The sequence below is a fragment of the Pocillopora damicornis genome, chromosome 7 (assembly GCF_964200805.1).
Source record: "Pocillopora damicornis chromosome 7, jaPocDami1.2, whole genome shotgun sequence".
Taxonomy (NCBI): domain Eukaryota; kingdom Metazoa; phylum Cnidaria; class Anthozoa; order Scleractinia; family Pocilloporidae; genus Pocillopora; species Pocillopora damicornis.
In genome coordinates, this window is record NC_142676.1 from 19,136,992 (window position 1) to 19,163,950 (window position 26,959).

At 37.9% G+C, this 26,959-nt stretch overlaps 3 protein-coding genes across 6 annotated transcripts; 1 reads left to right on the plus strand and 2 right to left on the minus strand.

The window, feature by feature from the left end:
• Positions 1-151: 151 nt before the first annotated feature.
• Positions 152-3,090, minus strand: LOC113671019 (transforming growth factor beta-2 proprotein). Of its 3 annotated transcripts, none has more exons than XM_027187226.2 (2): positions 2,567-3,090; positions 152-1,998 (listed from the first exon to the last, which is right to left on the minus strand). In XM_027187226.2, exons 1-2 carry the CDS (start codon positions 2,940-2,942, stop codon positions 1,160-1,162), a joined length of 1,215 nt encoding a protein of 404 aa, XP_027043027.2. In that variant the 5' UTR covers positions 2,943-3,090; the 3' UTR covers positions 152-1,159. The 3 variants fall into 3 exon arrangements, with proteins under 3 accessions (XP_027043027.2, XP_089067755.1, XP_089067756.1); XM_089211629.1 differs by lacking the exon at positions 2,567-3,090 and adding an exon at positions 2,265-2,476; XM_089211630.1 differs by lacking the exon at positions 2,567-3,090 and adding an exon at positions 2,261-2,473.
• A 544-nt stretch (positions 3,091-3,634) lies between these two features.
• Positions 3,635-25,450, minus strand: LOC113670981 (uncharacterized). 2 transcript variants are annotated; one of them, XM_089211195.1, is made up of 8 exons: positions 25,302-25,450; positions 10,333-10,440; positions 8,813-8,898; positions 7,657-7,879; positions 6,455-6,517; positions 5,863-5,972; positions 5,196-5,260; positions 3,635-4,909 (listed from the first exon to the last, which is right to left on the minus strand). In XM_089211195.1, exons 2-8 carry the CDS (start codon positions 10,379-10,381, stop codon positions 4,759-4,761), a joined length of 747 nt encoding a protein of 248 aa, XP_089067321.1. In that variant the 5' UTR covers positions 10,382-10,440; positions 25,302-25,450; the 3' UTR covers positions 3,635-4,758. The 2 variants fall into 2 exon arrangements, with proteins under 2 accessions (XP_089067321.1, XP_027042993.2); XM_027187192.2 differs by lacking the exon at positions 25,302-25,450 and adding an exon at positions 12,605-12,870.
• LOC113671017 (fibroblast growth factor 1) lies at positions 21,588-26,554 on the plus strand. The gene is made up of 5 exons (XM_027187224.2): positions 21,588-22,158; positions 22,255-22,291; positions 23,168-23,339; positions 23,809-23,915; positions 25,386-26,554. Exons 1-5 carry the CDS (start codon positions 22,106-22,108, stop codon positions 25,575-25,577), a joined length of 561 nt encoding a protein of 186 aa, XP_027043025.1. The 5' UTR covers positions 21,588-22,105; the 3' UTR covers positions 25,578-26,554.
• Positions 26,555-26,959: the final 405 nt, after the last annotated feature.

The window sequence follows — 26,959 nt, forward strand, 5'->3', positions numbered from 1 at the left end:
GAATAATACCTAGTCGTGTCCATGAATATGATTAGCACGCAAGGAGATTTATGAGCACTTCATGTATGATGCACGCACATACACTTGCACTCATTTCAAAGACGTTTATAGCTTCACCTGCAATAAAAGCATTTAAAAACGCAACGTGGTCTATTACAATCTCTAAGATTTATTTGGGCATTACAGTATTTTACAGCTTCGTTAGAGAAAAGCTTCTAAGTTTCCGGCGTGGTGACTTTAATGACTGAATTAATGAGAAACACTCAGTATCATACAACATAATAAGAAGGACAATCTTTGAAACGGGAAACAAAAGAATACATTTTGATGAAAAGGCAGTGGAGCCTTTTAAAATATTGGAAGATTTATCTTAAGCCGAGTCAACCTCATTTTGCCATTAAATTTTCTCAAAATGGATGGTTCCTAGTTTGTTGCCACAAGCAAACATCATTGCAGTTTTAACAGTTTCCAGAATGTCCATGATTGATTTTTACAATGCATTAGTAGGTTACTTCAATCTTATCCAACAATATATCATTTCACCGAGCGCGATCCTAATTAAACAATCACGAGACTTAATACTTCGCCGGACCAATTAAATGCTGTGTAAGCGGAAGTCGTTCGAGAGATGGGGAGGAGGAGAGCCACCCTGCCCCTCCCTGCTCCCTTTAATATTGATACTCTCTTGACTAAGATTCCCCCTCTTCCCCCTCCGAAAAACTATATTAGGAAAGAAACACAATTCTGTACAATGCAGCACTTTCTTAGTTGTTTACCCATAAATTCCCAAGATCCAATTAGGAATTCTCCTTACTTACTACCGTAACTTCTAAATCACACTTGAGAAGTTGGTCTTATTCCAGAGTAACACCCTCTAACTGATAAACTTGACGTTCTCACAACTTTTTTACAAGACCGCCGATTGGAGTTTCAAGGAGAAGTTGTATGTTTATCACTTCTGGGAGTTAAAACGAGTAAAAGTGTTAGCATAGAAGGAGTTCATCTGGTGATAGCTCTGATATTTCACGCTGTATAATACCTTCAGTTTTTTCTCAATTTAAACTTTTCATCACAGTAAGCAATGTTTTCTACAACTGCTCCTTAAATGGAGGATCAATACAGAGGTCTTTTCGTGTTCAAGACTCTGTAACTGAAGCTTTTAGAGGCATATGCACTCATTGACCACCATATTGGACAGTTCCTCGATTTTGGGTTCACCGTCCTTGAAGTACAGAATGACCAGGGGCTCATAAGTCTTAGGTACACAGCAGGGGTCCCCTGGGGCGCTAGGTTTGATCTTGTTGTACAATGTCATGATGGAGGTGTGATGATTTTTTTTCTCAACTCCCCACATAAAAGAACACTGTCCTGCGCAGTAGTTTGGGTAGAAACCTTGTGGTGCATGTATCCAATTCCACCGTAAATCCTTTCGAAAGTCCACGTACAGAGAGCGAAGGCAGCAGCGAGTCTCTTTTGGTCGTATCCGGCAGTAATCCGAATTAAGAGATCGCCTTTTTCTTTTTGTCGACTGCACTCGTTCATTAGGCACAAACCAGGCGAGAATATGCGGCCATGGCTCGTCGTCTTCGCTTTCCGCATTGTTGAGCACTGGATCGACATCGCCCAGATAAATTGGAGAGACATGCCAATCGTTTCCCGTAGGTAAAGAACTTGTAACAGTCACTGTCAATCCGTGGTTCGTTTCTGAATCATCTAACCATCCCTGAACCACTGAGGTCACATCGAAAGAGATCCATTTCTCTTCAGTGGACACGCTCCATTTTGTGCTTAGCACAGCGGAGCAGCCATGTATGTTGTTTTTGTCGTATTTTCGTGTGTTTTCACAAACATCAATTCGCACATCACTCACAGGATGTCGCTGGTTTGGTGTCTGATAAACGCGCAGCTCTGCCAGAGACACGCTAACTTTCTCCTTCACCAGCCTACTGGTATTAAACCTCAGCCAGTATATATCTTTGACATTCCTGTCTTTAGAACCTGTGAAAGAGTCAAGTTATTCTGTCAGTTCGTTACCTATTTCACCATATCGTTCTCTGTTGCACAGTGGTAGAGCATCAGAGCGCGAAATCTGAAGATCTAAGATTTGATTCCTCATGGGAACTCAAATCTTTCCTTCGTCAAACTCTTCGTCAAACAAGACTTTGGAAAAAAAACTTTCTTCATCTTGAATTTCGTTTGAAGTTTTTTTTTCAATGCATACAGAAACTTATTCAAGAACAGTGTAACCTCGTCCACTTACTTACAGCCATTTCTGTCAAAGTACATTGTTTTGTCTGTTTTGTTTTGTCTCGCCATTCTCTCAAACTACAATTTTCGTTCCCTTCACAGTCAGATTAACAGAGTTCCAAGCGTATTTTCCAGTTCTTGTATTTATAAATGATAATTTTATGGGGCTGTCATGACAAGTTAGCAAGAGAAAAGCGAATGTGGCGTTAACTAAAATCTCAGTATTCATTAAATGAAGACAATGGATCATGAAACGACAAAACTAATTATAAGTTTTTTTAAATGTAAATCAGCTTTAGGGTTATCATGGCATACTCACTTGATACAGCCGTTCGCACGACCTCTTTTTCCAGCAGAATTCGCTCAACTCTCTTCGCGAAAAACTCTTCGGTGTCAATCTGGGAACGGCAAATTTTCGTTTCAAGTAAAAGCTTGTCTTTTTCCCTTACCGCACTTTTGTAGGTCTGCAAGACCTGACGACTCACATTCCAAACAGTTTCACTTTCATCTGGGGGCATCTTTAAACCGAGCTTCGCCAAAATTTGTCCTTGGACAGTAATCAATCTTTTCTCTCGTTCCACTTTGCTGTTGCACAACTTACATCCACTTATAGGAGGAACTTGAACAACATTCATCCATATAGCGGACCAAATACAGGTGGAAAAGATCCCGAACATTTGAAATAGCACCGACATTATTTCGAATGAGATTGCACCGAGAGTTGAATTAATAAGGAATATAGTGCTAAATGAATGTCCGTGTAAAACACAATTAAGATCTCTTCAAATGGCAGCCCCATTGAAAGCACCTCCTTTGATGATTCAAGCTTGAATTGAGGTGACGAAACAATACTTATGGCTCGCAGGTGGTAATTAGAGATTATGAAGGCAAAAGTATTAATTGTTAAAAGGGATTACAGTTTTCAAAACAAGAGAACTCTCTCTGAACGACCGCTTGTCTGCGTAGAGTGGCTCAAAATGTTCCGAAAATTTTTGCATATTGTTGAAGAGATGGAAACGTCTGGCAAAGTTGTCTTGATGTTCATTTAGTATCGTTGAGAGGGAAAATATATTTAACACTAAAAGAATAGCACTCTTCAACGGAACAAAACGGGAAACTTGGCCAATGAGCTCGAAGGAGTTACGCCGCACACAAAAAGCGCAACAGTCTGGCTTTCTTATCTCTAAATTTTTCTATGCAAGTTGTCTCGCTCGTATTTACATTTACAGTTTTTCTTATACCTATTAAAAAAAGATTGGCACTTTTCGGGAATAATAAAGCTCAATGAGATGAAAACAATTACATTCAATTTCGTCTCCCTAAGGATTCAATGGTCTAATGGCTGCCTTCATTACTCCGCTGCTTTTCAACAGACTGACGGTTTAGTAATCCTAGGCGTTGTAGTCTTTATTTCCTCACAAGATGAAAATTACATGTATTATGTTACAAAACGGAAACGTTAAAAAGTAGTAAAAAGGTTAAAAATAGTAAAATTGTAAACATTTATAAACACTACGCCACAACGCTACCTTGTATTTGAAAATTAGACTAACAACATAAGAATCTTTAGAACGGTTTGGATTAACTTTGGGGAAATAACATGATTTGTTTCTATAATCATATTTCTTTCCCAGCTTTTTCTTTGGGATTAAATTTCTTGGTGGACGGAAATCTAACTTCTGACACTTTATGAGGGCCTCAATGGAGTGTTGGCTTTTACGGCTAATGGTTAAAATTTGGCCATTTTACGGCTTACGGTTAATTTCTTTCCGTTGCAATTAAGAGAAATTTTTTACGGTTAACTTTTGTTACGACCAACGGTTAAAATTTTGCCAATTTTTACGCCTGACGGCTAATTTTTTTTGCCGTTTTATGGCAAACGGCGAACCTCATTGACACCCTCGTTTATTGCATATTTTTTTGTCCAGTTTTTCAAGAAGTTCGCGTGCGTTTTTGTTTTAATTTCACATGACATAAGTAAACGAGTCACATCTGTAAATATGACAAGGTCATTAATTAGAAGCGATCACAAACTTAACTTGGGCTGCCAAAACTTCTGTTGTTTAATTAACTTTAAGAGGTCAATTTTTGCTGATAATTTTTGTGCATCTACATCTTACATTCAACACTGTTGCGGTTTATGCTATCAACATTTATCATCATTTATCATTTATCATCAACATTTATCATCAAGAAGGGTGAAGAGTGGGCTTGAGGATCTCATTACTCTCAGGGGGAACCGAGGGGATTCAGTCGCTGCTAACAGAGTATAAGGGAGAAAATTGACTGCCAACAGGGGGAAGGAGGATCCTTAGAGAACTACAGAGCCTTATAGAGGGATTATGAAAATTTTTGTGACATAACCCGAATATTCCGAACCCCCTCCCCCCCGGCGATAAATAATTACCGGCCATAAATTATTCTTCCATCTCTTCTCTCTCCTTTACTCAATATGTAAACTGCACTTGCTAAAAAAGGTAGTAGAGCTCGATCTATGCAGTAGCGCCTTGTTTATCGACACGCACAGGACTCCACCACAGTTACTCTCTTGTCACCCAATATCTCTACTCTGGTGGATTCTGGGTAACATCCTTTTTGTCTCGTTTTGGTATGGATTACGCATCGCCTTGCTCTTGACCCTGATTCGTCTGGGTTGTTTATCCTGTGTAATGAAATGAATCAGTGGGCAGATGGTTACATCCAAGAGCATCAATTTTCTACCATTATCCAAATCTATCATTGTACTTCCCTTTAGGGACCGGTCATTTTTCACCCTGTCTGGGGGTGGGGAGGACAGAAGATTTTGGGGATCATACATGGTTTGCAGGGATCTTAAAAAAATTTGAGAGCCCGATGGTCCACCACTCGAAAACATAATTTCTGCTTAGCAACGTTTTAATGCTTCATAGATAAACTGGATTTCATCTCATTCTCACAACAATACTTACCAGAAAAGACATTCACCCTTCACATGTCCAGAACAAGTTCCGACGCAGCGTCCAACATCAATGATCTGAAAAAAAATTGAATAAACTGAAATAAGATAGCAAAAAAAGCATTCACCTTCAACATTGTTGTACCTGTCAGAAAAGCGATGTTTCTTTAACCAAAACGCACTGACGAATATTTATTAAAAGCAAAAACGTATTCACAATTATTTAAACCTAGCCTTCTGATTGGCTGAACGGAGCCACGTTATGAGCTTGTAACCTCTTGCAACCTAATAGTACCGAGCTCAACGAAAAGAGAAAAAATTCTGTGAGCGAGCTGTGAAGCAATGCCACTAAATTTGGTATGAAAATGGTTTAAGGTATTTTACGGAAACTTAAGTCTATTTGCTATATGCATAACATGATTTGTTTACATGTTGTTTTTTTCTTCCGTGTTGTTAAACCAAATAAAATCTAGTTGGTAGTGTTGTTTTTAGTGCGCGCTTTTGCCAAAACAGTTTTTCTACTCAAGCTTGTCGAACATGAGATTATTATAACCAACTATTTATGATATCATCTCGTATTTGATGCGCCCTCGTAGAATAATTGTTAATTAGTTACTGAGGTTCATTCATATTTGATGGTTTCTCTGTCGTATAGGAGTAGTAGTACTTTTTTGTCTTACCTCTGTCATGGTTGTATTGTTAAGTTGGATTTGAACAGCCTCATTATGCGAGGCCCTGTAGCATTTTCTCTCACATCCGCATGATTGAATCACCTCAACACATCTGGCCCCTGAACATAAAACATTCGGCCAGTAAGCTTTACTAAGTACATTGCAACAGTCGACAGACTAGGTGAACAATGTAATTTTTTCCTCAAGCCAAGTTTAACATAATTGTATTAGTAGTCATAGCCCGTTTACGATATGTTCATTATTTAAAGCTAGGAGGGGGGTAAGGGGCCGGGGTTTTTGGTTGTGTCACGATGATATTTACTGGGTCCCCCCATAAAGCTCGGTGATATTCCTATGACCCCAGCAGTTAATTGGCAGTCAATTTTCTACAATCCCTCCTTTGTACTCTGTTGGCAACGACATTTCCCCCCCCCCCCAGGTTCCCCGAGAAAACCTTGTGCCCCCCCCCCCAGAAAAATCCTCCAGGTCACCCCCCCCTCCCCACCCCCAGCCCCGAATAAATAATTACTAGAGATCCCAGATCGGTCACAGATGACCGAATTTTGTTTTTTGGTTTTCTGTTGACGTTATTGTTCCTTACCGTTCGGACCCATAATTGTGACGGTTTTTGAAGAGGTTGATCGGCATTTGACGTCGCGTGCGCCTGAGAAAACGAGAGAAACTAAAATTAATTGAAGGCAACCCAATCAAACAGGTCAGAAGGCCTGGTTACCCATACAGGACCCTTGTTATATATCATGATCTGGCTCACGTCCTAGCTCGTCAAAAAAATATTTGTGGGGGGAAACAAGCCGCCACAAAATAGACGGCTATGGTTTCAATCATTACGGTTAATTCAGATTTTCTTTGCCCCGAGCTCATAACAGATGTGTGGTATCATTTTCACTAATCCATAACGAAGTCTCGTACCCATACCTTCCACGGTCAACTAGTTACATAGTAGGATCTGGGTACGAGATTATGCATAACCTTGCTCAAAATTCACATTTTGTCTCTCTCTTTCCATGCTTGTGTTAACGGAGCAAAATTATCTCGAAACTATTCTAGTCCATTCTAGACGTTAAGTTAGAAAACGGAACGAAACAACAAACCATGCAATAGCAGAGGCGAATTGAAAAAGCGAGGGAAGCTTGGAACGGGTCGCGTAACCCGACCCAAGCCTCCCTAAGCCGCTCCTATCGCGCCGTTGACTAACACGCTTCGCTTTACCGACTGACTGCCTGGAACGGGCTAAAACAGAGAAAATGTTTAACTCTGACATTAAGGAGCATATATGAATTCAATTAACACAACCACTGACGGCATTTCTAGATTCCAAAGGGTAATCCAACCTTCCCAAAATTGATTTATAACAATTTTTAAACGTTAACCGCCTTTTTCCTTATTTTAACCTGGCTGTTTAACTGTTATGTAGTAAAGCTTTATTCCTCATTGTCTTCCTTTCAAGCGAGTTTATCCAAACAATAAGGATCCAAAGAAAAAGGCTATCATGATTCAAACAATACTTTGATTGCAACAACCAGTGCTTAGAGAAGAAAAATGCTTTACAAACCATACGTTCTCTCGTTAAAAAGCATATATGAAGATTGACTTCTTAACGCGTTTCGAATTTGAAATTCAGAAATTGTCTTCAAGAGTGCAAAATATTCGAACATGGATGATGCCAATTTGAAAAAGAGCTCATTAACATGGCTGCACACACGACGCCATTCTTACTTGCATCAGAACCTGCCATTAGTATCTATCATTTGGCGCACTTTGAACCCCAAAATAAGCACTTACCGTGTGAGAGGCACTTTCCAACGCACTGACCAACATCTACTCTCGTTTCAAACTTAGTTCCTCTGAAAAAGACTTGCTCAGAAGGTATACGCTGACATTTCTTTTCACGTGACGTACAGGTGCAGCTGAGAGCGCTTGTGACGTCACGAACATCGCTCAAGGACCTGACGGTTTTTACTTCGGCCAGGGAGGCAGTGCAAAAATTGGTACCAGGACAAAGTTTCTGAAAAAGGTCAAGGTATGTGGACACGTAAGTACGTCTTATGTAAAGAACACTCGCTACAGGGGAAGTCTCGTTGCTTCGGACATTACGCATCTCTATATCCAATTGGTTAATTCTTGTAAGAACAGTCTTCAAGGTAAAATAAAACACGTTTCAAATGTGAAAAGGTTCGAATGAGCTAACTTTTCATTATAAACTACCGTCTTATGGCTTCTCGCGGAAAGGAATTTTGAACATGTTGCGTTAAAAAATTCTTCAAGTGAACATCGTTTTTTTGCCCTCGTATGTTAATGCGGCGCAAAACTCCTTTGCAGCACTTCTCGCGCGCATTATTAAATTTTTGTCGGAACTGAATCGCGCACGTCAATCAGTCAGATTTCAGAGTAACGCTTACGATTTTTCTAAACCCATCATGAAACCCGGTAGTTAAGCCTGAGTAAGTGTGTGGACGTATTAACTCTCTACACCCTAACATCAGTATGCATATTCTCCACACTGCTCTATATACATTTCCTAAGGAGCTGACAGAGAGAATTTGTTTGTCAACCAAAATCTTCCTTCCCCGGTGACCATTTCCTTTATTCTCATGACCTTAATGTGCGATTCAGGAGTGACGTTGTAAGGAGAAATTAGATGCTCGTCACTCTTAGGATTTACAGGGATGCATAGCATTACCCCCCCCCCCTCATCCTCCGATCTATTTTAATCGACCATCACTTCCTGGTTTGTTAAACCCCGCTCTTTATTGCACTCCGGTTGTGTAACAAGCTCAAGAGCCTCTTAACTTCTTAGTTCTCAAAGGATATTGAATAAGTGGTTTTAGAGCGATTCTTCGCGAGTTTCAACTGTTTTTAATGCACGAAACGTTTACCCCTTCGTGCGCTTCTAAGCTAAAACTCGTGAATCGTAACTTGAAGATAAGTTGATACACACCTCATCTTCCTCTATTTCCTGATCGTTCCTAGTGGCGTCTACAAGACTTGTTTGACAACTAATCACGTTGATTTTGTGTCCAATTCCTGAAACGAAATGATACGGTTTGAACACTTGAGGTACTTATTGCTGAAAACAGCAAACATCACGCGCTGGCAGCAAGTCACTCATCGTCAAGTGTTTTGATTCCGTGTAACTTGACGCTCTGGTATTGCTTCTGTTTATCTTTTTTTTTGTGTGCTGAGAGGTTGGCATTTAGTGCACATATTGTAGACTGATATTAGAACTCTTAAAGGTCCTTGAAGGAAGACGCAATTTTTTTGTTTTTCAATCCTACCTTCCGTCATTCGACGACTTGGCTCAAATGTAACTCTCTGAAGAATATCTCTACAAAAACGCTTTCGACACGCTTTTCCAACTTTACTTAGGACGTATGCTACATACGTACCCTTCCTGAAATGGCCTTCGCCTTAACAACCATTGGTAGTATAACCCTTTTTTTCGTGAGTCAATGTGGTTACCCCTATCCCACATCCAATGTGTGTTCCGGACTTTTAAATGCTTCCACAAGATGTCCTATTATAAATAGCCTAAGATGAGGAATCCACCGTGCTGGATCAACAAAACACTACGATCAGTATACTGTATGTGATCAACAAGTTCAGCTGCTCGTGAAAAACAGCCAATGTCAAGTGTTGGGACACGTGATGTGTTTTTTAGCATAATCTTTGTTTTCGGCTCCGAGTGTTATTCTTAATATAGTACTGACATGATCTTCGATAGTGTTTGTATACTGGTTTATCGCTACACGTTTCTTACAGCCATACACCATCTTTCTCAAAATAACAACGTGGAAAGACAAAAGATTAATACACACGACCATTCTTTGATTTGAAAATCGTCGGCTACCAAAATGAACCTTTTTACGTTTAAAAGAATCGAGAGCTGTAGATAGTTTGGCCGGACACCGGAAGCTGAAAACATGAATTGTGAAACGGAAATGAAATTTAAATTCGTTTTTCAATACGCATTTTCCCTTGTTGTTCCATTGGTCTCCACTTATTTAATTTTCGATTCCCTTTTACACTTCATTTTTGCGTCTCAGAGCTAGAACCGAAAGTACTCATACACCCCCTGCACACGTTTTGTCTTCCCTCATTAAATTTGTCTTTTTCGGTTCCATTTGCCTTCTCGCGCATAAGTTCCTTACGATCTTAATAGACTGTAGTTGAGAGGAAAGAAAACACATTGACCATTGAGATGGAATAAATAGACATGTTTTTTCCTCTCGTTGAAATTGAGGAAACATTTAACAGTAAAGAACTGAAAACAAGCTATTTTGAATGAAAAAACTTAACGTTATAACAATGAGGTTGGTCTGTGGTAATAAAAGACTTGAACTCTGTTGTTCAGCACTTGCATTCCAATTTAGCACAGTGAAAAACAGTTTTTTCTCTTCTCGTTAGTATTGTCTAAGTTGTAAGCTCGAGTTTTCCTTAATTTCTACATCTGTGGTATACCTGTATGCACTGTGCCCGTGGTTGCCCTGTGACATATTCTCCTCATCATGTTATGTTTCTGAAGCCAGTAACCAATAGCGCTGTCGGGAAGTGAGTTCAAGGGTCCTTCTAAATACAAGAAGAAAGTATTAATTTAGAAAGTGTTTGTAATTTTTTCTTATTTGGTAGTAATTGATTCAATACACTCCTGTATTTAGCTGGTTTTCTTCTGCATGTTACTTTTCTCGTTGGGCCCTTTTGCGTCACGAGTCGAGCTATCACCTTAAAACTAAAGTCAAAATTTATGTTAATCTAAGCTCGAGAGTTGCCGCACAACCCATGAAACCCTTCAACGCGACAAGCTAACTTTGCGGCAAGAAGCGAGGCACTCGGCGACCTGGTTTCAAACTTAATTCATGAATTGGTTCAATGTATCTTAAATGACTAAAAACTGAAGGGAGATTTCAGTTGTTATTTCGCGTCTTAAGTCATGATTTTACTTTGCGCTACTAAATCATATTGGACTTTTGAACCCGTCCTCATGCAACTGTGATAGGGACCTGACGTAAACACAAACCAGGACAGCTACGGAAACGAATAAACTGGAAAAACAAATGATTTATGTGCAAAACAACAATCTGCACGTGCGTTATAAACTTATTAAGTTTCCTAATCGTCCTCTGAAAAATAACAACGCGAAATCGCTAGATGAACGGAAACCCCAACACCAAAGATTTCACGTTTCTCTTTGGAACTCTAAGATGCCGGCCTTCGTTAAAGAGAAGGTCTGACGGTGTTTAAAACATTAAAAACATCAAAATGTATGCGGAAGGGTAGCGAAAAATGTATGTTTATTGTTAAAGGATGTTTTTTATGTCGGCGTTTTCGCGGACGTGCTGGCGTGAGGTCCTTAATTACGCTGCTAGGTCAAATCCGTTCGGCAGAGCAATAGCGTGAAGTTTGAAATAGAACTAATTCAATCAGTGCCCGTCAAAACAAGATTTAAACAACAGCATACAAAATAATAATTTAACTTAAGTTTGATCGCCTCAACTCTTGCAAAAATAGTTCTAGTTTTGCTTGTTCTGTATAACTAGTTTTATTGACAGACAAACAAATGATACTGAGAGAAAGGCTGTAATCTGGTGTAATAACATGAAGAGCTGCCAAAGTAAAGTTTTTTCACTAAACATGTCTTCTGATTAAACTGTTCAAGTCACCTCTTCATCCCCTAAGTACTGTTGGATTAGTCAAGGAAATTCCCTATACTCGAGTATTCCGGCATGGGGTAAAACGCAGGGAGGACATCTTGTCCTAAAAGCTTTACACTTAGTAAATCGTATTACGTCGACATGAAAAGCGAGTTTGCCACGCGAGATTGAATTCGAGTCGAGAATTTTTCTCGCAGAGCCTAGGGGGTATTTTCCACAGAGGCGCCAACCAATTTATAAGATGTAAAAGGCCTTATTTTTAAAGGAGCTGTTCCCTTAGAGACAAGCAAGATTTATCTAAAAGAACGGCTGATGTAGAGTGGGATTAGTCCATTTTATAATAAGACCAGACTAAATCACTTCTTATTTTGGCAAAAACAAGTGATTTATATAGCTTTGGTTTTAAGTATCACAAAGTTGATCGCATTTTCGAATTTTTGGTGTCTATTCATCTTATTTCGTGTCATCCTGTTAATTCGCAAAGCACTGAGTATTCTGTCAAGACAGAACGCCGTGTTTATTACACCTAAACAAGCTTGACACACGTTCGGCTTATGATTACGAAAGGCTCGAAACACCGTCAGCTTTAAAAACTCACCACCGTGGCCAATGTACATTATCAACTCAGCTGATGAAATCAAATTACCCTGACTTAAGTTTGCCCCCTCCCCCCTCCCCCCTCGCCGTTAGAACAACGTACTATTAACTTCATACTACGAATTTTAAATATGAAATGAAGTGAGCGTCAACCTCAAATCTATAAACAGCTTTTTTTTCTATATTGCCAAAATAGACAGTTTTATGCTAAAGCAATTAAGGCAAAACCGTTATATTTTTTAAGCTGCACCGTGCCGAGTGGGGCGCATGGTTTACTGCAATCATTGGCATGTGATCCTCTATGTTTTCTGAGATACTATCAAAGCAGCAGATAAGCATCAGCTATTGAACTCGATGACTTCCTCGGATACGTGAGTCAAAAGGGGTTTGAAGAAAATGTCGCAAATAAACTGATTGAAACCAACTTTCCTTACTTATCATTTTGGAACACTTTTAATGAAAAAACAAGCTTAGAAGTAACTTACCTTGGTTGAAATGAAGACTTCTCGGCTCTGTTTTTCTATGCATGAGGAACACAAGGCACAGGCAAACGGAAACTGGTCGAGACATTTCTGCTGTGTACGTTTGCAATCGTTTTCAAGCACAGAATAGCTTCGTTTATTACTCTTTACCGTATTTATATACATTCAATAAGGTTCTGCCTTTGCGCTTTTATTTTTAAGGCACGAGTTGTGACAATACTGTCTGGTTTAGGATGTTTTATTATAGCAATTTTATTGTAATGTGTTTGTCTCATCCAACTTAAACAATCAAAGTAGCTAATACCCCATTCACACCAGCAAAACATGTTTTGTTAAACTGGTTTTCATTGAATGAAAATTATAAACAGAGAACTGAAAAACTTGATTTTCCATTGGATTCAAGTACTTGCTAACTTGCATTTCCAATGTGCTACATTCAAGTCAAAAATATTCGGTTAAATAGTTTCTATGAAGAAAAAAAAATTAAACTGTGTTTAACAAAACAACTTTTAAACATGTTTAAGCTTTGGTGTGAATGGGGCATAAGTTTCCATTCTGTCATCTTCTATTGATTTGATGAGAGCCACATCGGTTGCAACAAACCGGGTCTTTTTTTTTTGTTGTTTCAATCTCGGATTCTGACAATGAGGCATGTCTAGATCCACTCATTATTAAAAAAATTCGACTTATGAATTTTTCTACGATTTCTTTATAACGTGATTAACAACTAAACGCCTTTTTTTTTTTTTTTCATTCTTAATTTCGCTTGTTGGGATTATTGTGTCTGGCAGTTAGGGGATATTATTGTCTTGAATATACAATTCAAACAATATTTTTAGTTAAGTTTTTATCGAGTTGGTTTTTTAATTTTTTTATCTGTTTATCTTATCTTTTTCGCGAAAGCTGATTTTACCAACTGTGAGCTTCTAACCCGTTCTTTTTCTCTCGTTAGACTAAGTGTCTCAATTTATACATATTTGCTGTACGTTTTTTTTTTTAAAGTCCTATCTCAGGTAAACAGAACACGTAGAACTTTATAACTTGAAGAGAGAATGAGAGAATCTCGGCAGGAGAGAATGAGCCACAGAGGATAAAAGAGATACATGTTACAAAGTGTCCTGTTTATTGCCAGAATATTAATTTCGATGCAATGCAATTTAGTTTGTATTCAGACAGCTCAAAAACCCCCGACACTGACCTGACTTGTCTCTACTGTATCAGTGTCACTTTTTTACGTTTAGAATTACAACATTGGAAAATTACACTTTTGTTGTTCATTGTGCTGAGTTGACCCTCGTACTCTAAACAACAAAAAATTGGTGTTTGCCTCCTGAGTGAAAAACACAGAAAGTATATTTAAATCAAAACAAAACAAAAAAAAGGGAGAAGGGTCACTGGAAGAATTTAAGTAAGGATAAACTCAAATTTTGTCTAGAGATCCTGAAAATTAAAATTGATCCCAGACTTTACGTGGAGACAAAGCTCTCTCAAGCAACTATTCAATGCAATCCACCTGTGCACTTTTAAGAGCCAGTTGGGTAGAATTCTAATGAAGGAATTATAAGTTAATTAATACAATTTTTTGTATGTTGACAAAAGGTCGAACTACTTTTCTTAGCTCGGAAAAAATCCGTTTCTTTTTTACATTAGAATTACTTATGGATAAAAGTGCCCAGAGATCAGGACAAACAGGAATATTAGTTAAATTGAAGACGGTTAATTCAAATCTTGCGCTATTTACATGACAGTTTTTGCCAGCGATGTTTGATTTTGGCCAAAATTGTAAGACGCCGACAATTCTACTTTTTCTCTTGCTCTCTTTTTACCGCATTATTGTCTACTCATTAACAAAGTTGTTGCGCGCATTGTAACAATCTAGACAACAAAGACTACTTTGTAAACACGTGGCAAGCTTAACTTTTAGAAGAGAGCGTAGAATATGAAACAAACCGATACCGACAAACGCGTGTGTATCAATGAAATGTTGGCTTGCTCACCACATGTGCTTACAAAGAAAAAAAATTCCCTTTTTGTGATGTCCACCGTAAGCCGCCTGAACTTATTTAACTTGCCGCCAGAGTAAGCGAAGGTATTATCAGGTTATCGCCATCAAAGACAGGACAATTTCGGTAGAAACCACAAACGCACATCTTTACTTGGCCGGCGGAAAAAAACCGGTCTACTTGAAAGGCTTGCGTACGTCAGCGGAGGTATGACAAAGCTTATAATTAAAGCGACTTTGTTTACAACGACTCACTTATAGTAAACGTGTGAAATGAAGATATATTTCTTTCATCGAATGAAAGAAATGATATTGGATTTGTCTAGTTAGCGCAGTGCGGGGATCAACATTATCCCCTGGGCGATCGGTTTCAATCTGACTTCCTCGATACATTTGGTGTTGTCTTCTATTTTGGAGTGTGCGTTTCAAGTATATTGTATCAAAACCTGTTTGAGATGTGCTACGATTTCGCAACCACTTTTTTCGTTTCCGTTCTCGTCAAAAATCCCAAAATTCAGTTTGAGAGAACTTTCGTAGTTCCAGAAATTTGCCTGAATTTCTAAGCCAACCTTGTGAACCTTGGAACGTGGTGTGGTTCGAATGAAGTTTGAAAAAAGCTTTTGACGACTGACCAATATCAACCCGTATTCTTTTGAAATACCAGTGGAATGTAGAAACAAAGAAATATTCGAATTGAGGAATAAAAAATTCATTGTTTTTATGATACTTATGTTGATTAAATTCCTCTTGGATGAGACATATAAACACGCAATAAAAACGGGCGATATTTTCTATCTGTGAGATTTTTTATCCTTATTTGGTAGGCTGTTGACAACGTAAAAAATACAAGAAATACTATTCATGTCTCTGGTCGTGTCTTTTCCCTCTAAACAGCTTATAACAAGCTTTTTCTATTTAAGGTGTAAAGTACGCACCAAAAACCTAATTAGACAAAATAATTAGCTTTCACGTCTACAGTTTTACGACTTTCTCTCATTCCCATCTAAATTGAACTTATCATTTTTGTTTTATAGACGCCGGATAAGCCATAAAAAATGATCGTAATTCCAATCCGTGCCGTTTTAGTATCAGAACTTATTTTGGAGAGAAATGTTCGAAGATCTTATTAACTAAAAAAGGAAATGGGACAAAACTCTCTTGTCGTGAATGCAGCCGAAGCTTGCAAACATCCTTCTTTCAGTGTTACATAACGAGTAAGGGAATTCTCTAGAAATAAACGCACGCGAGTGTATGAGCATTGGTCGGAATAGTAAACAGTTCTAGATCAGTGAATTACCTTTGGTCAGTTTTACCAGAAACTACTTTTAAAGGATCCACCTTTTCGCCACCGCTAGTATCTATATAGTAAATATTAGTCAATAGCTAATTGATGTTACATAACATCCGCCAGCTTGTGTTCCATGTATGAGAAACTTTAAGGATCATCTGCATTCTAAGTCACCGTTATAAGTCACAGTTCAACGTTGCTTTTAGATTTATGGTTAACAGTAAGAATCATGGTTGAAAGAGATTCAGAAAAGCAATGCCTTTTGTGTATGTAGATCACGTTACAAAGTGAAGAGAAATTGTGGTAATTTCTAGCTCACACTTTTCTCTCTGAAGCTTTCTTCGATGCGGACCTAAGCGATGAAATGCAAGAACTGCTTAGGACTCGACGACGGCTTCTTTAAATAAACAACAACAACAAAAGAAGAAGAAATAGAGAAACAAAACGAGATTTTGATACCCCTATCTTAAAATTCCTGGGTGCAGTTTGACTGAAATTTTTTGGAGACGCTGAATTAATGCCCGAATCATCGAGGTCTTGGAAAGTATTAGAAACGTTTTACGAGATTAAACCATTTCAACTCAAATTCTAAAGACTTACTGGGCGCATATCAATAGATTGAATCTTTTCCAACCAGTTGTTTGAACTGAAATATTGCAAATATTCAATTAAGGCGGAGAAAATATGGAGCTGAAACTTCACTGAAACCACTAGGTGCTACAATATTTCTAAAGACTGCAAAATAGATTTTTGACCTGACTCAGTAAATATAATTTCGGTGAGCTAACAGACAAGTACGTAAAACCGTCACTAATGACGAGACATCTTAAGGCTGCTAGTCGTTAAATATCAGCCCTAAACTGAGAAGGAAATGTAGCTTAGATCGAATTCAATCAAAACCGATTTTTTTGTTGTTGTTTTCTCGCGCACTCAGTAGTTAATTAAATCAGTACAATTTAAAAGCTTTCCTTGTTTTGGGGGCCTTCGCGAAGTCCGTTATGTTTCGTGTATTCCTGTAAAGTACTCTTTGTAGAGCCCTCTTAAAACTTGTCCTAAAGGCCTATATCTATTTTAAATAGGCCCAAATTTCTTACAGTTATCTTTAAGACTACAGACCAAATTAGGCAACCGCAAGTTTTGCGTTCTAGCGCGATGTATTTTTTTCCGCGTTTTTTCGTAACCGCAAATTTGTAAAGCTGGCAAGTTTGAGGTGTCTAACACCTTGGAAAAGCCTTCCGTCTCCTCACATTTATCATCAAAGAGACCTACAATGGTAACTGTACAATTCCGCACTAAAGAGAAAAATGAAATATTTTTCAGAGTAGTTGTTCAGGGATTAGTTGTTTGGTTTGTGTCAATACTGTAAGGTTTTCGGAAACTCAGTGAAACGTCATTTAAGTCATTTATGACGTACGTATTAAATTGTTCATTTTTCCGTAGATCATTTTCGAACATGACCAAGCGTAAATTATTTATTGCTTGTTGTCTAATTCTTTATATAAATTTTGGTTTACGTGTTTGTTCGAAAAGTGCGCAACTTCCGAACGGAAAGGAAGTAAAATAGCAAAGTTGCTGGAAAGGCTTAAATCAAAATTGCGGCAGATTAACAATGTTATGATATCATCGACCCAACGTAAACCCGGCGAAATCCAAGAAACGAAAACGACCTATAATATCAATCCTTAGGCTGTTATATCAATAACTCGAACAGCCTGTAATGACATCGCGATTTTGTTTTTACTTCGGACAGTTTAGCCTACAATATCGTCCTCCGCTGACAAAATTGAACAATTTCCAATTAACTATATTTAAACAAACACGTATGATAAAAGATCTCAGTTTATTTTGGCGGGTCTTGCAATTTTACATCGTGCAATCATTTCCGAATTAGACATCTCTCTCTTATCACTAATATCAGTGTTGAAAGTTTGAGCGTTAAATAAATTTCCATCACGTATGTGCAGGTCCTCAAGACAGATTTCTAGATTAGAATCTTTGAGAAGGAACTGAAAGGGCGGGTGCGTGGGCCCAACTTGGAACACATATCGACGTTTCTGTTCCAAAAGCAGTTCATTTACAATATACGTGATTCGTAATTATACACTAGCAATAGCTAATCTCGGCTGACGCAAAAGAGGAACTGAAAATTGACATTACTACGTAAGGCGAAAAGTAACTTATGAAGTCGGTGTCAATCAGTTGAGTTCGTATCGATTTCGTGGATAAATTCATCTAGAGCTGAAGAGAAAATCTCAATTTTAACAGTGTTAATCGTAATTTGTGTGTTCTTTCCTTTTATATTTCCCATTTTTTCCTAGCTTGGTGGCTCATACAAGTAATAAACAAGAATTATTTTTTTAATTGACGTCAATTAATCCTTTGGGGATTTAAGAGTAATTTAATTACTGTCGTAGTCGAGTAACACTGTTGGCAAAATCTACATTGAGTTCTTAACTGGAATTTGGGCCTGTTGTTTCTCCTTGCAAAATAGACAAACCCCAACCGCATTTTTTTAATTGTTCTCTTTCAAGATTTCTTGTTCTGTGATTGAATTGATCACAAAAGGGCTGATGTCCAAGAAATTTAAGTCTTGGGGAATTATTTTGAATAATGATCTATATTTCACACTTGAAACATGATTATGCAATGCAATTACTTCGCGGCATTTTGAGTCATGCAAGTGCAACGACATAAAAAAAATAAACTTCCACTTTAAGGGAATGTAGATATTAATATTTTTTTGTTGTTTTATAGAATTACACCCAAATAGAAAGAAGAATCTGTGAGGCAGGAGTGGGAGAAGGACAAATAAAGTTCTAACAGTTTGCAAATGACCTACTCAAACAATTTATAAAGCCAAGTTTTTCGACAATGTGTAAACCAGGAATTAATTCTTCCTAAGTGAGGGAATCCGGTCGATATTTTCAATTTTGTCTCTTTGAGAGCGATGTGTTCCATAGCTAGTTCCTTATAAGGATGTGTTGTTTGTTATCGTAAAATGTTTACTTGTGAAAATGTGAATGTTTATCTCAATGGTATTGACCGGCGAGTCACAGTGCAAAGAACAATGAGTGTGATGAGATCAACGCGCCATTGGTTCGTGGATTGTATGCGCTGATTTTTCCTGGAGTAACTTAACTAGCCGGTTAGCCAAGTACCCAGTCTGGGCAAAAAAATTTTCAGTCAAGGGCATTTGAGCGTTAACTTCAGCCACTGCCACAACAACAATGCTAAATGCCTATCATATTTATTACCGCCTATAAGAGAGGTTCGTGAAAAAAGTAAAGTGCCTTTTAAAAAACCACTGAGTTTGGCTGATTTAGCTGTCGACTTGAATCAAACAAAACAGAGTGTCGTTCGAATTTTTTTATCACAGTAGATTGATCAGTCGAGCTTAGGTAAGATTATATTTCGGTCTACTAGTTCTACAGAATTAATATGGGAATATTTTTACTTTTGAATCAGATTTTTTTGTACGTGTTGTTCATTCTCTTGTATTGTTACACGAGTCGCGATAAATTGCTGCCGAGCACGCGACCGTTTGAGAATAATCAGATAATCCAAGATAGAAAACTGCACAAAGAGTATAAGTATTTATATTTATTAATGCCTTTCATAAAAACAAGCTGATTACTGTTTTTTAGCTTGTAAGCCAACAATATGCTTTCACCTCAGAGATTTGTATTTTTAAGCCCTAATTTCTTGAAATTACGTGCGCTGTAACTCCATTCAATAAGAGGTGTCAAAAATTAGCTCTGGCAAGTTCGAGTTGCCGATTTTCCTGAGCTATAATCTCCAAACTTTTGAGCTTAAAATTTTGTGGTGGCATAAATGCGACGTGCTACTCTCAAAAGTTCAACTGAAAATGTCAACTGAGGGGCAATTTGGTTTGGAGGTTTGTTTACAACACGTTTTGAACGAAGGTCTTGATCTGTTGCCGGCATTGTGTTTAGGCTAATGTATAACCGATTTGCAAACTCTCTGAACAAACCCAAACCGCATTCATCTAAAATATTTCCTCAGGCTCCGCAGACCTTTGAATTTTATTTAAGTAGTATTGAGTTGTTTGAGAGCGTGTTTCCGGCTGTCACTTAGTCAACAAATGGTTCGGACAATAGGTGTTACCCAAAGGCCCTTGTTTGCTCAGCCAAAGAGTCTCCTGCGAAGGCGGAAACGCGGAAAGGCTCCAACTTGGCGAAGACTTACGTGTAACGAATACCTGGGTAAGTTGCAAGGTTTGTTTTGCTTCTCAGGCATTTTTTTGTTTTGTTACACTCCTGGCAAATGGCAATGGCGCCGTGAAAAATTTAAGTTGAATTAATTTTCAAGCGAGTCAGCAGAACTCTCTCTCAGTTTCATTTCTTAAGAATATCTGAAGGAAGAAATTACATTTCCCCGGAACACTTTTAATCGCCAGGACAGAAACTTTGAAACAAATTTTAGATATTTCATTTCGTTATTTGAATGGAAAATTACCGGAAGCTTGAGAAATAAAGAGCTAAGCCAAGCATGCGATAAATGTTAAATAAGGTGGCAATTGTGTGCAATTTTCGATTAATTTCGATGCACTTCTTCAGCACTGTTCCTACTAATCTTACGACAGTGAGTTTGTTTCCATCTAATTACAAGCTGCGCCACTCAATGACGTTATCTATGATCAAACAAAAGTCTTTATCTCAAATTCATCGAGAAACCAACATAAAGAATGCTAAAAATAAATTCCGGCCAGACTTACTTTCAAAATCAACGCAGCAAATATAAGATTGAAAAAAGCTGACGTTCATGAGGTAATAATATTACTAATATTTAGTAAGGACAAACAATTTCGTCTTTCCCGCGACTCATTCTCAAATAAACATTTATGGGAAATTCAGTTGAATCCTAATAAAACGGTGATTTTATGCCGTGAGAATATTTTGACATATGAAGAACATGATTGCCAGGTTTCAACCGGTGCAGAAAACCGAACATACAAGCTTCAGAAGTTAAACGAAAAATGCTCAGTAGCTTACTCGAAGCTGATTAGCTTTCTTAGAAAGGTTTCATCTGGGAACTGTACAATTAAAGCTCTTTACTAGTCAATGATTTAATGTACATCCTTTATTTCACCATTCAAATAAAATTAATCACCTTTTTAAATAGATTTTCATCGTGTTTTTGTAATGCAATATAAGGCCTTCGTCTCCCTCTGGGAAAACCCCTGCAACACCTTCAAATCTGTGACGTGAAGTTACAGCAATGCTGAACAGGCCGGGCCCTAAACGCATTTCTTTTATCAGAATAGAATACTTTAATCCTACCTTTGTTTGCCAAATAATTCTGGAAATTATTTTATTATTGCATAAAATTTTCCGCTCAAATGATCCAATTAAATTTTAATTATACTTAGGAGTATAGCTTGCGTAAAAGGTGAAAAAAAGCCAGCCAAAACTTCCATGTATCGACATCAATTAACGATATGATTCTCCCGCTGGAAAGGAAGAGCTAAAACTGGACTTCAAAGGCGTTGACTTCGAAGAATATTTTTGTAACTATTTCGTAATTTGGAGCGGATGGGGAATAAATTCAGCGTAACATGTCTGTTAAAATTTGTTTAGTTTTGCACGACGCAGTTCCTGCTAAAATGTATATAGATCCATTCCTTTAAACCTTGATCAAACTTGTTTCTTTTACGTCAACAGCATCGCAATGAGTCTTAACCAACCCGGAAAAATTTTGAGAGCTGCCAAGGTAAAAAAAAAATTTCTATGTTAAGATCATTGATGGATTTGCGTTAAACTGCCCTGTATTTTAAGACCATTTGAATTGGTCACTTATGGAGCTGTTACTGTGGTTGGCTGTAGGGATAGTCTTCCTAACCAACCCGCGCTTTCCGCGTATACAGGGCTAAAAAACTCCCCAGGATCGTTTAAAAAAACCGATGTCAGCATTGTGTAACTCGCTGACAAGTAAGGGCGGGGTACATTGTCCAGTATTTGTGGGGAAATAGTCGGATCAAATCGGGAATTTTCGGAATGCCGACCACTTGACGACGTCTGTCAATGCGTTTAAAAGGCTCGCGTGTCCGGTCGGGGTTTGTATAAAGAGCTGGTCGGCAGACGAGACAAGTTAATCATATCTCGTATCTGTAAGGTCAATTGCTCCTGGATTCCTTGACATACAAAAGAACTTGTTGCCGTGTGAAAGTGACATTTCGTACGAACTCAACATCTAAATGGCGAGGCGACTACTCAGTGCGTTGGTTCTCTCTGTTTTGTGGCTTTCACCGTGAGTAACCAATTTGACATTGTATGTTTAATCTTCGACTCCGGCTTCTTCTAAGACTTCCAAGATTTTAAGCGTACTCTTTGTTCAAATTTGCAGATGTATTGCTAAACCCACCAGAAAGTCATCATCATCAGTAAGTATTTTTATGTCTATTATCCTTTCTATGCAAAATCGTTTGCGGTTTCTTATATATTGAAATTCCATATCTAACTTAACAACTAAACAGCGTTTGCCCGAAATACCTTGTTTGAAAAAACAAAAATTCCAAGCTTGAATTTAAGTTGTATTAAGCCTTAAGTTAGGGTCGGTTCCCATCACAGTTTTTTTAAATATAGTTAGATGACCTATTAATTGTTCGTGAACTTTTCAAATTATTTTTTTTTTATTGAACGCTCGTCTCACAAACAAAACCCGCAACGAGTTGACTTCCATCAAAGAATTTACGTCATTTAAGCAATATCAGTAAGATTCGTATCTAAAAGAGTTTTGTAGTTTTGTTATTGCTTCTCGGCACAAGAAAACCACTGAACTGAAATATCAGTCTGACTTAAAAGGAAGAGTGACAGCAATTTATCCACAAAGAATTTCGCCGGTTAAGTCCGCACAGCTGGAAGATAATAAAACTTTGGTGTCAGGGGTCAACGTCCTGCTATTCGAGAATTTTGTTTTTCTTGGCAATTTAAGCGACTTTGTTGAAACTCTAAGTGAATCAAGACGAGTGAACGCGAGAACGCGAGAACTTATAATTGGCACAAAATCAATTTACAAAACTCCCACGTTAAATTCAATTACCCGCCGCGCGCGAGGCCCACGCGATGTTTACCTAGCGCGGTTGTACTAATTTGTTATTTGGCGGCATAGCATCCAAGGCTCTGTAAAGCAAACTGGTATATCCTGCGAATTTTATACCTTAAGCTCACCGAAACCGCAGCGCGAATCTTAACGATTTGCCGAAAGTCGCATCACCCTGGTAGGTCTAATGTATTTGAATTCAACGTAATTTTTCTAGGCAACAAATGCACTGGAAAATAGCGGAATCAATCCCGGAGATGTGGTAAATAACGTCCAAAATGTTGTCAGAATCCATACGTACAAGAGGTTGTATTCCAGAAACAGCGCGAAATTCGTGCGAATCCATCGCGATAAAGTGGACGGCATTGGAAACAAACACGATCCCATCGGTAAGTCTTTTACCATCGATTTCTCCTTCCGCCGAACTCTTAGTCTGGATGATGAACTATCATAGTAGGGCAAAGAAAATCTTAATCGAATTTCATGGACAGTTCAAAGTTGAGCACGGACGAATTTTGGCCAGATTTCAAGGGAAATTTTACGAACTGCGACTGCAAATGTAAACATTGCCGCCGATTTTAAGTGACACTTAATAACACAATTTTGCAAATTTCCAATTTTTATGAAATAACTGATACCGTAGTTGATTGATTTTTGATGCGAATTTTATTTAACTGTACAATAGTGCGTCCTCTGCATCCAACCAAATTTGCAAACTTTCGTTTCTGTCGAGCGCGATTTTTTAAGCAGCGCAATTTTCTATTAAGAGCGTGACAAAACAGCAGACTTTCAAATCAACGTGCACAGTTATTCAATTTGCTATGCTAAGTTGTCACGATATTATCATTTGTTTTGCAGTTACGATGAAGCTAGAATCTATGGGATCCCATGGTCAGGTTATATTGAAGTCGTACGATGGAAGTGTCTGTATTTGTCTTGACAGAAGCGGATCGGTGGTCACAAGGGTAAGTCCTTAAAGTTTTAATTTTTACTAATTCCGATGTAGAATGATGACCACCAAAATGTATTAGCTGTAATTTTTGGTGTAACGATAGCTTCGTCGTACAGTAGAAACAAGCAAGAGTTCTCTGCTGGAGAGGAATTGTTGTATTGTACAATCGGAGAAGTGGATAAAGTAATTGCGAGTCTAGTGAAGGACCTTGTTGTCTCAACCGTATTGTAAGCTAAGAAGTAACCCTCCTGTGGCGGGGCATTTAAGGGTATTATCGTAAAGAATCAGGTACCACTCACTTGGGTGATTTGGCGATATTTTAAATCATGCTGCGCGAAACAATGTCAAGGAAACAGTTATGGGGTGTTCCAACCAAGCTGGGCGAGGATTTCTCACGGAAATTACACAGTCGTAAATTACCTTATACGGATTACTGATTCCGTGTTGACAGTGCCCTCGACACAAGAAATCACTTGTTAGTGTTCAGGAGCTTCTAACTCCGGATGAGCTTCGCGAACTGCATTTTTTTATTGCGGATGTACGCAAAACAGGAAATTTTTTTCTCAAGTTCAACTTATTTCAAACAGCCCTGCCTCATTTAGACTGAGGAGTACGCGTTAACTGTTCAGAAAATTTCATTCGAGAGAGCAACCGCAGACAGGAAAGTGTTTGGAGCGCAGCCTCCCGTGAAGTATTAAACAAGATCTGAGAATCAATACCGGACTGGATGAGATCGAAAAGTAATACGGGCAAATCATAAACCACCACATACCCCACACACAAGCGATTGGATAGTTTTTTTGACATCGATAGCAGATAGAAATGTAGTCAAGAGCTTTGAAATGAATGCGAATAAGGTGTAGGGGTGTTCGAGAACGTTCGTTCACGTACGGATGTACATACGTGATGGATAAGCGAGAGGGATGGGCTGCGAGCGAGTTACACCCGCCTCAAAGGCTAACCTGAAGAAAGTGTCAATGAACTTATCAGTGAATAGGGACAACGATGAATCATCGTGAGACAACCACCTGAAAAGGTGCTTAATATCGATTGAATCAGGGTCTCTTAACCTTGATTGAACGATTAGTCGGTGTCTGATAATATCATACCAAAATGCCCAGACAGATCATATCGTCTGGCCTTGGAATTAGCCAACGTTGCAAGGGCAAGCTATCAAGATTTTCACACTAATGTTTGAGACGAATCCTGTCATGAAACGAAGATTCCCAAAAAGAAAAAGAGAAACAACTCTTTAGGGCGGTATTGTTCAGAAAAGCGATGAATTAATAGGGCAAAACTTTTCATTTCCGTTCGGTGGTTGTCACGCCATGAATAAGGTATCTATTACTGTACCTGAAAGAAGGTTTTCTATGGTCAATCTTTCATAATATGGACTCACCTCCCAAACTGGCAATGTATATAAACCAGATAGGATCATCTTCACTGAAGTACTGACATTAATAACACTTGTATTATTTCACAGCCGTCGCATCAAGTGAAGACAGACCTTGGTTGCATCTTTCATCAGGAACACACGTCTAAGGGCTACACGCGGTACCGATCAAAACTGAACAAACGGTGGTATCTAGCGATCACCAGGGATGGAAGAACAAAGTCAGCGAAAAAGGTGCGCTCGTCGCAAAGATCAGTGCAGTTTATAGAATACACCATATAACAGAAATAATGTTAAGAGTCTTTAGGTTATTTATTTGAAATTCAGAAAAATTATTTAAAGTATTTATTGCAAAAAAAATTTCATTTAGTATTTATATTGTAACAGAAGTTACTCCATTCGTGAGAATATAATTTTGGATTTTTTGTTATCATATGAACTCATTTTCGTAAAAGAAGGTTTATTTACCTGAAAATATTAATTTTACAAGGCTCTTTATAGGTGAAACAGAAAAACATGTTCTTAAAATGTTCATATGAACTCATTTTCGTAAAAGAAGGTTTATTTACCTGGAAATATTAATTTTACAAGGCTCTTTATAGGAGAAACAGAAAAAAGATGTTATTAAAATGTTCGTATGAACTCACTTTCGTAAATGAAGGTTTATTTACCTGAAAATATTAATTTTACAAGGCTCTCTATGGGAGAAACAGAAAAACTTGTTATTAAAATGGTTCTGAGATATCTTACCAAAATATAATTTACTTTTGTATATTGAATTCTACAAAGTATTCGATATTCGAGACAAAATTATTTTCCTTCCTAAAAGGAACCAAAAAAATGCTTCCAAATAGTTTCAAATTAATTAGTCACGCATTCTTGTCTCAAATATAAAATAACTGACAATACCACATTATTGGTACATTTGAACATTGTTACATGGCCACTAAATTAAAATAGTTTGTTGACTTAGTCTAATATTGTCAAATTGTTTATATGCGAGATTGTATTTATTGCCGATTATTTTTAAATATTTATTAACGTCTTTTATTTATTTAAAAGTTATAACTGTTCATTTTATTTCAACGAAAAAGCCTTACAAATATATTTATTTTAGAATATATATTTATAAATATTTTGTAATATTTGTATTTATTTATCTATAATATCTATATAAACAGAGAGTAGGAATTTAGGAAAAAATTGTAACAAGATTTTAGCTGATGATTAAAATAAATATTTATTTTAGATCACAGAAATGTTGTTTCGTTTTGTTTGACGGGTCTAAAAACTTCGCTATTTAGCTCTCGATTGTGTTTGGAAGAAATACCGTATTTCCTCCAATCAGCGCCCACGCTCTTAAACTCCGCCTTCAACTCCGCCTTCTCCCGTATAAGCCGCCACCCCATCAGCCAAAATGTCAAATAACCCCCCCCCCCGCCCTTCTCGTGCGAGACCCCCTTCTGCAGGAAGGAAGGGCGTTAATCCTTTTCCCTCTCCCTAACCTGTTCATCGGTAAACAGAGGTGAACTTGTGTCGGATGATAATTCCATAGTATGGTTTTGGGATTGTCATCCATCCTCCACTTCCTCAGGGCTTCCTAGTAATACCACTCTAATGACGTTTCCTGGACGATGCTCAACTAGAGCCTCTAAAAAATTTTA

Bases quoted from the DNA above. Each gene is read 5' to 3' on its own strand.
- LOC113671019 (XM_027187226.2), bottom strand. From the start codon at position 2,942: ATGTCGGTGCTATTTCAAATGTTCGGGATCTTTTCCACCTGTATTTGG. The intron at 1,999-2,566 runs GTGAGTATGCCA...ACTCTTTCACAG, and splicing joins CGTGCGAACGGCTGTATCAA to GTTCTAAAGACAGGAATGTC.
- LOC113670981 (XM_027187192.2), bottom strand. From the start codon at position 12,689: ATGTCTCGACCAGTTTCCGTTTGCCTGTGCCTTGTGTTCCTCATGCAT. The intron at 10,441-12,604 runs GTAAGTTACTTC...TCTTGTATTTAG, and splicing joins AAGTCTTCATTTCAACCAAG to AAGGACCCTTGAACTCACTT. The intron at 7,880-8,812 runs GTGTGTATCAAC...GACCTTTTTCAG, and splicing joins AGGAAATAGAGGAAGATGAG to AAACTTTGTCCTGGTACCAA.
- LOC113671017 (XM_027187224.2), top strand. From the start codon at position 22,106: ATGGCGAGGCGACTACTCAGTGCGTTGGTTCTCTCTGTTTTGTGGCTT. The intron at 23,340-23,808 runs GTAAGTCTTTTA...TTTGTTTTGCAG, and splicing joins AAACAAACACGATCCCATCG to TTACGATGAAGCTAGAATCT. The intron at 23,916-25,385 runs GTAAGTCCTTAA...ATTATTTCACAG, and splicing joins GCGGATCGGTGGTCACAAGG to CCGTCGCATCAAGTGAAGAC.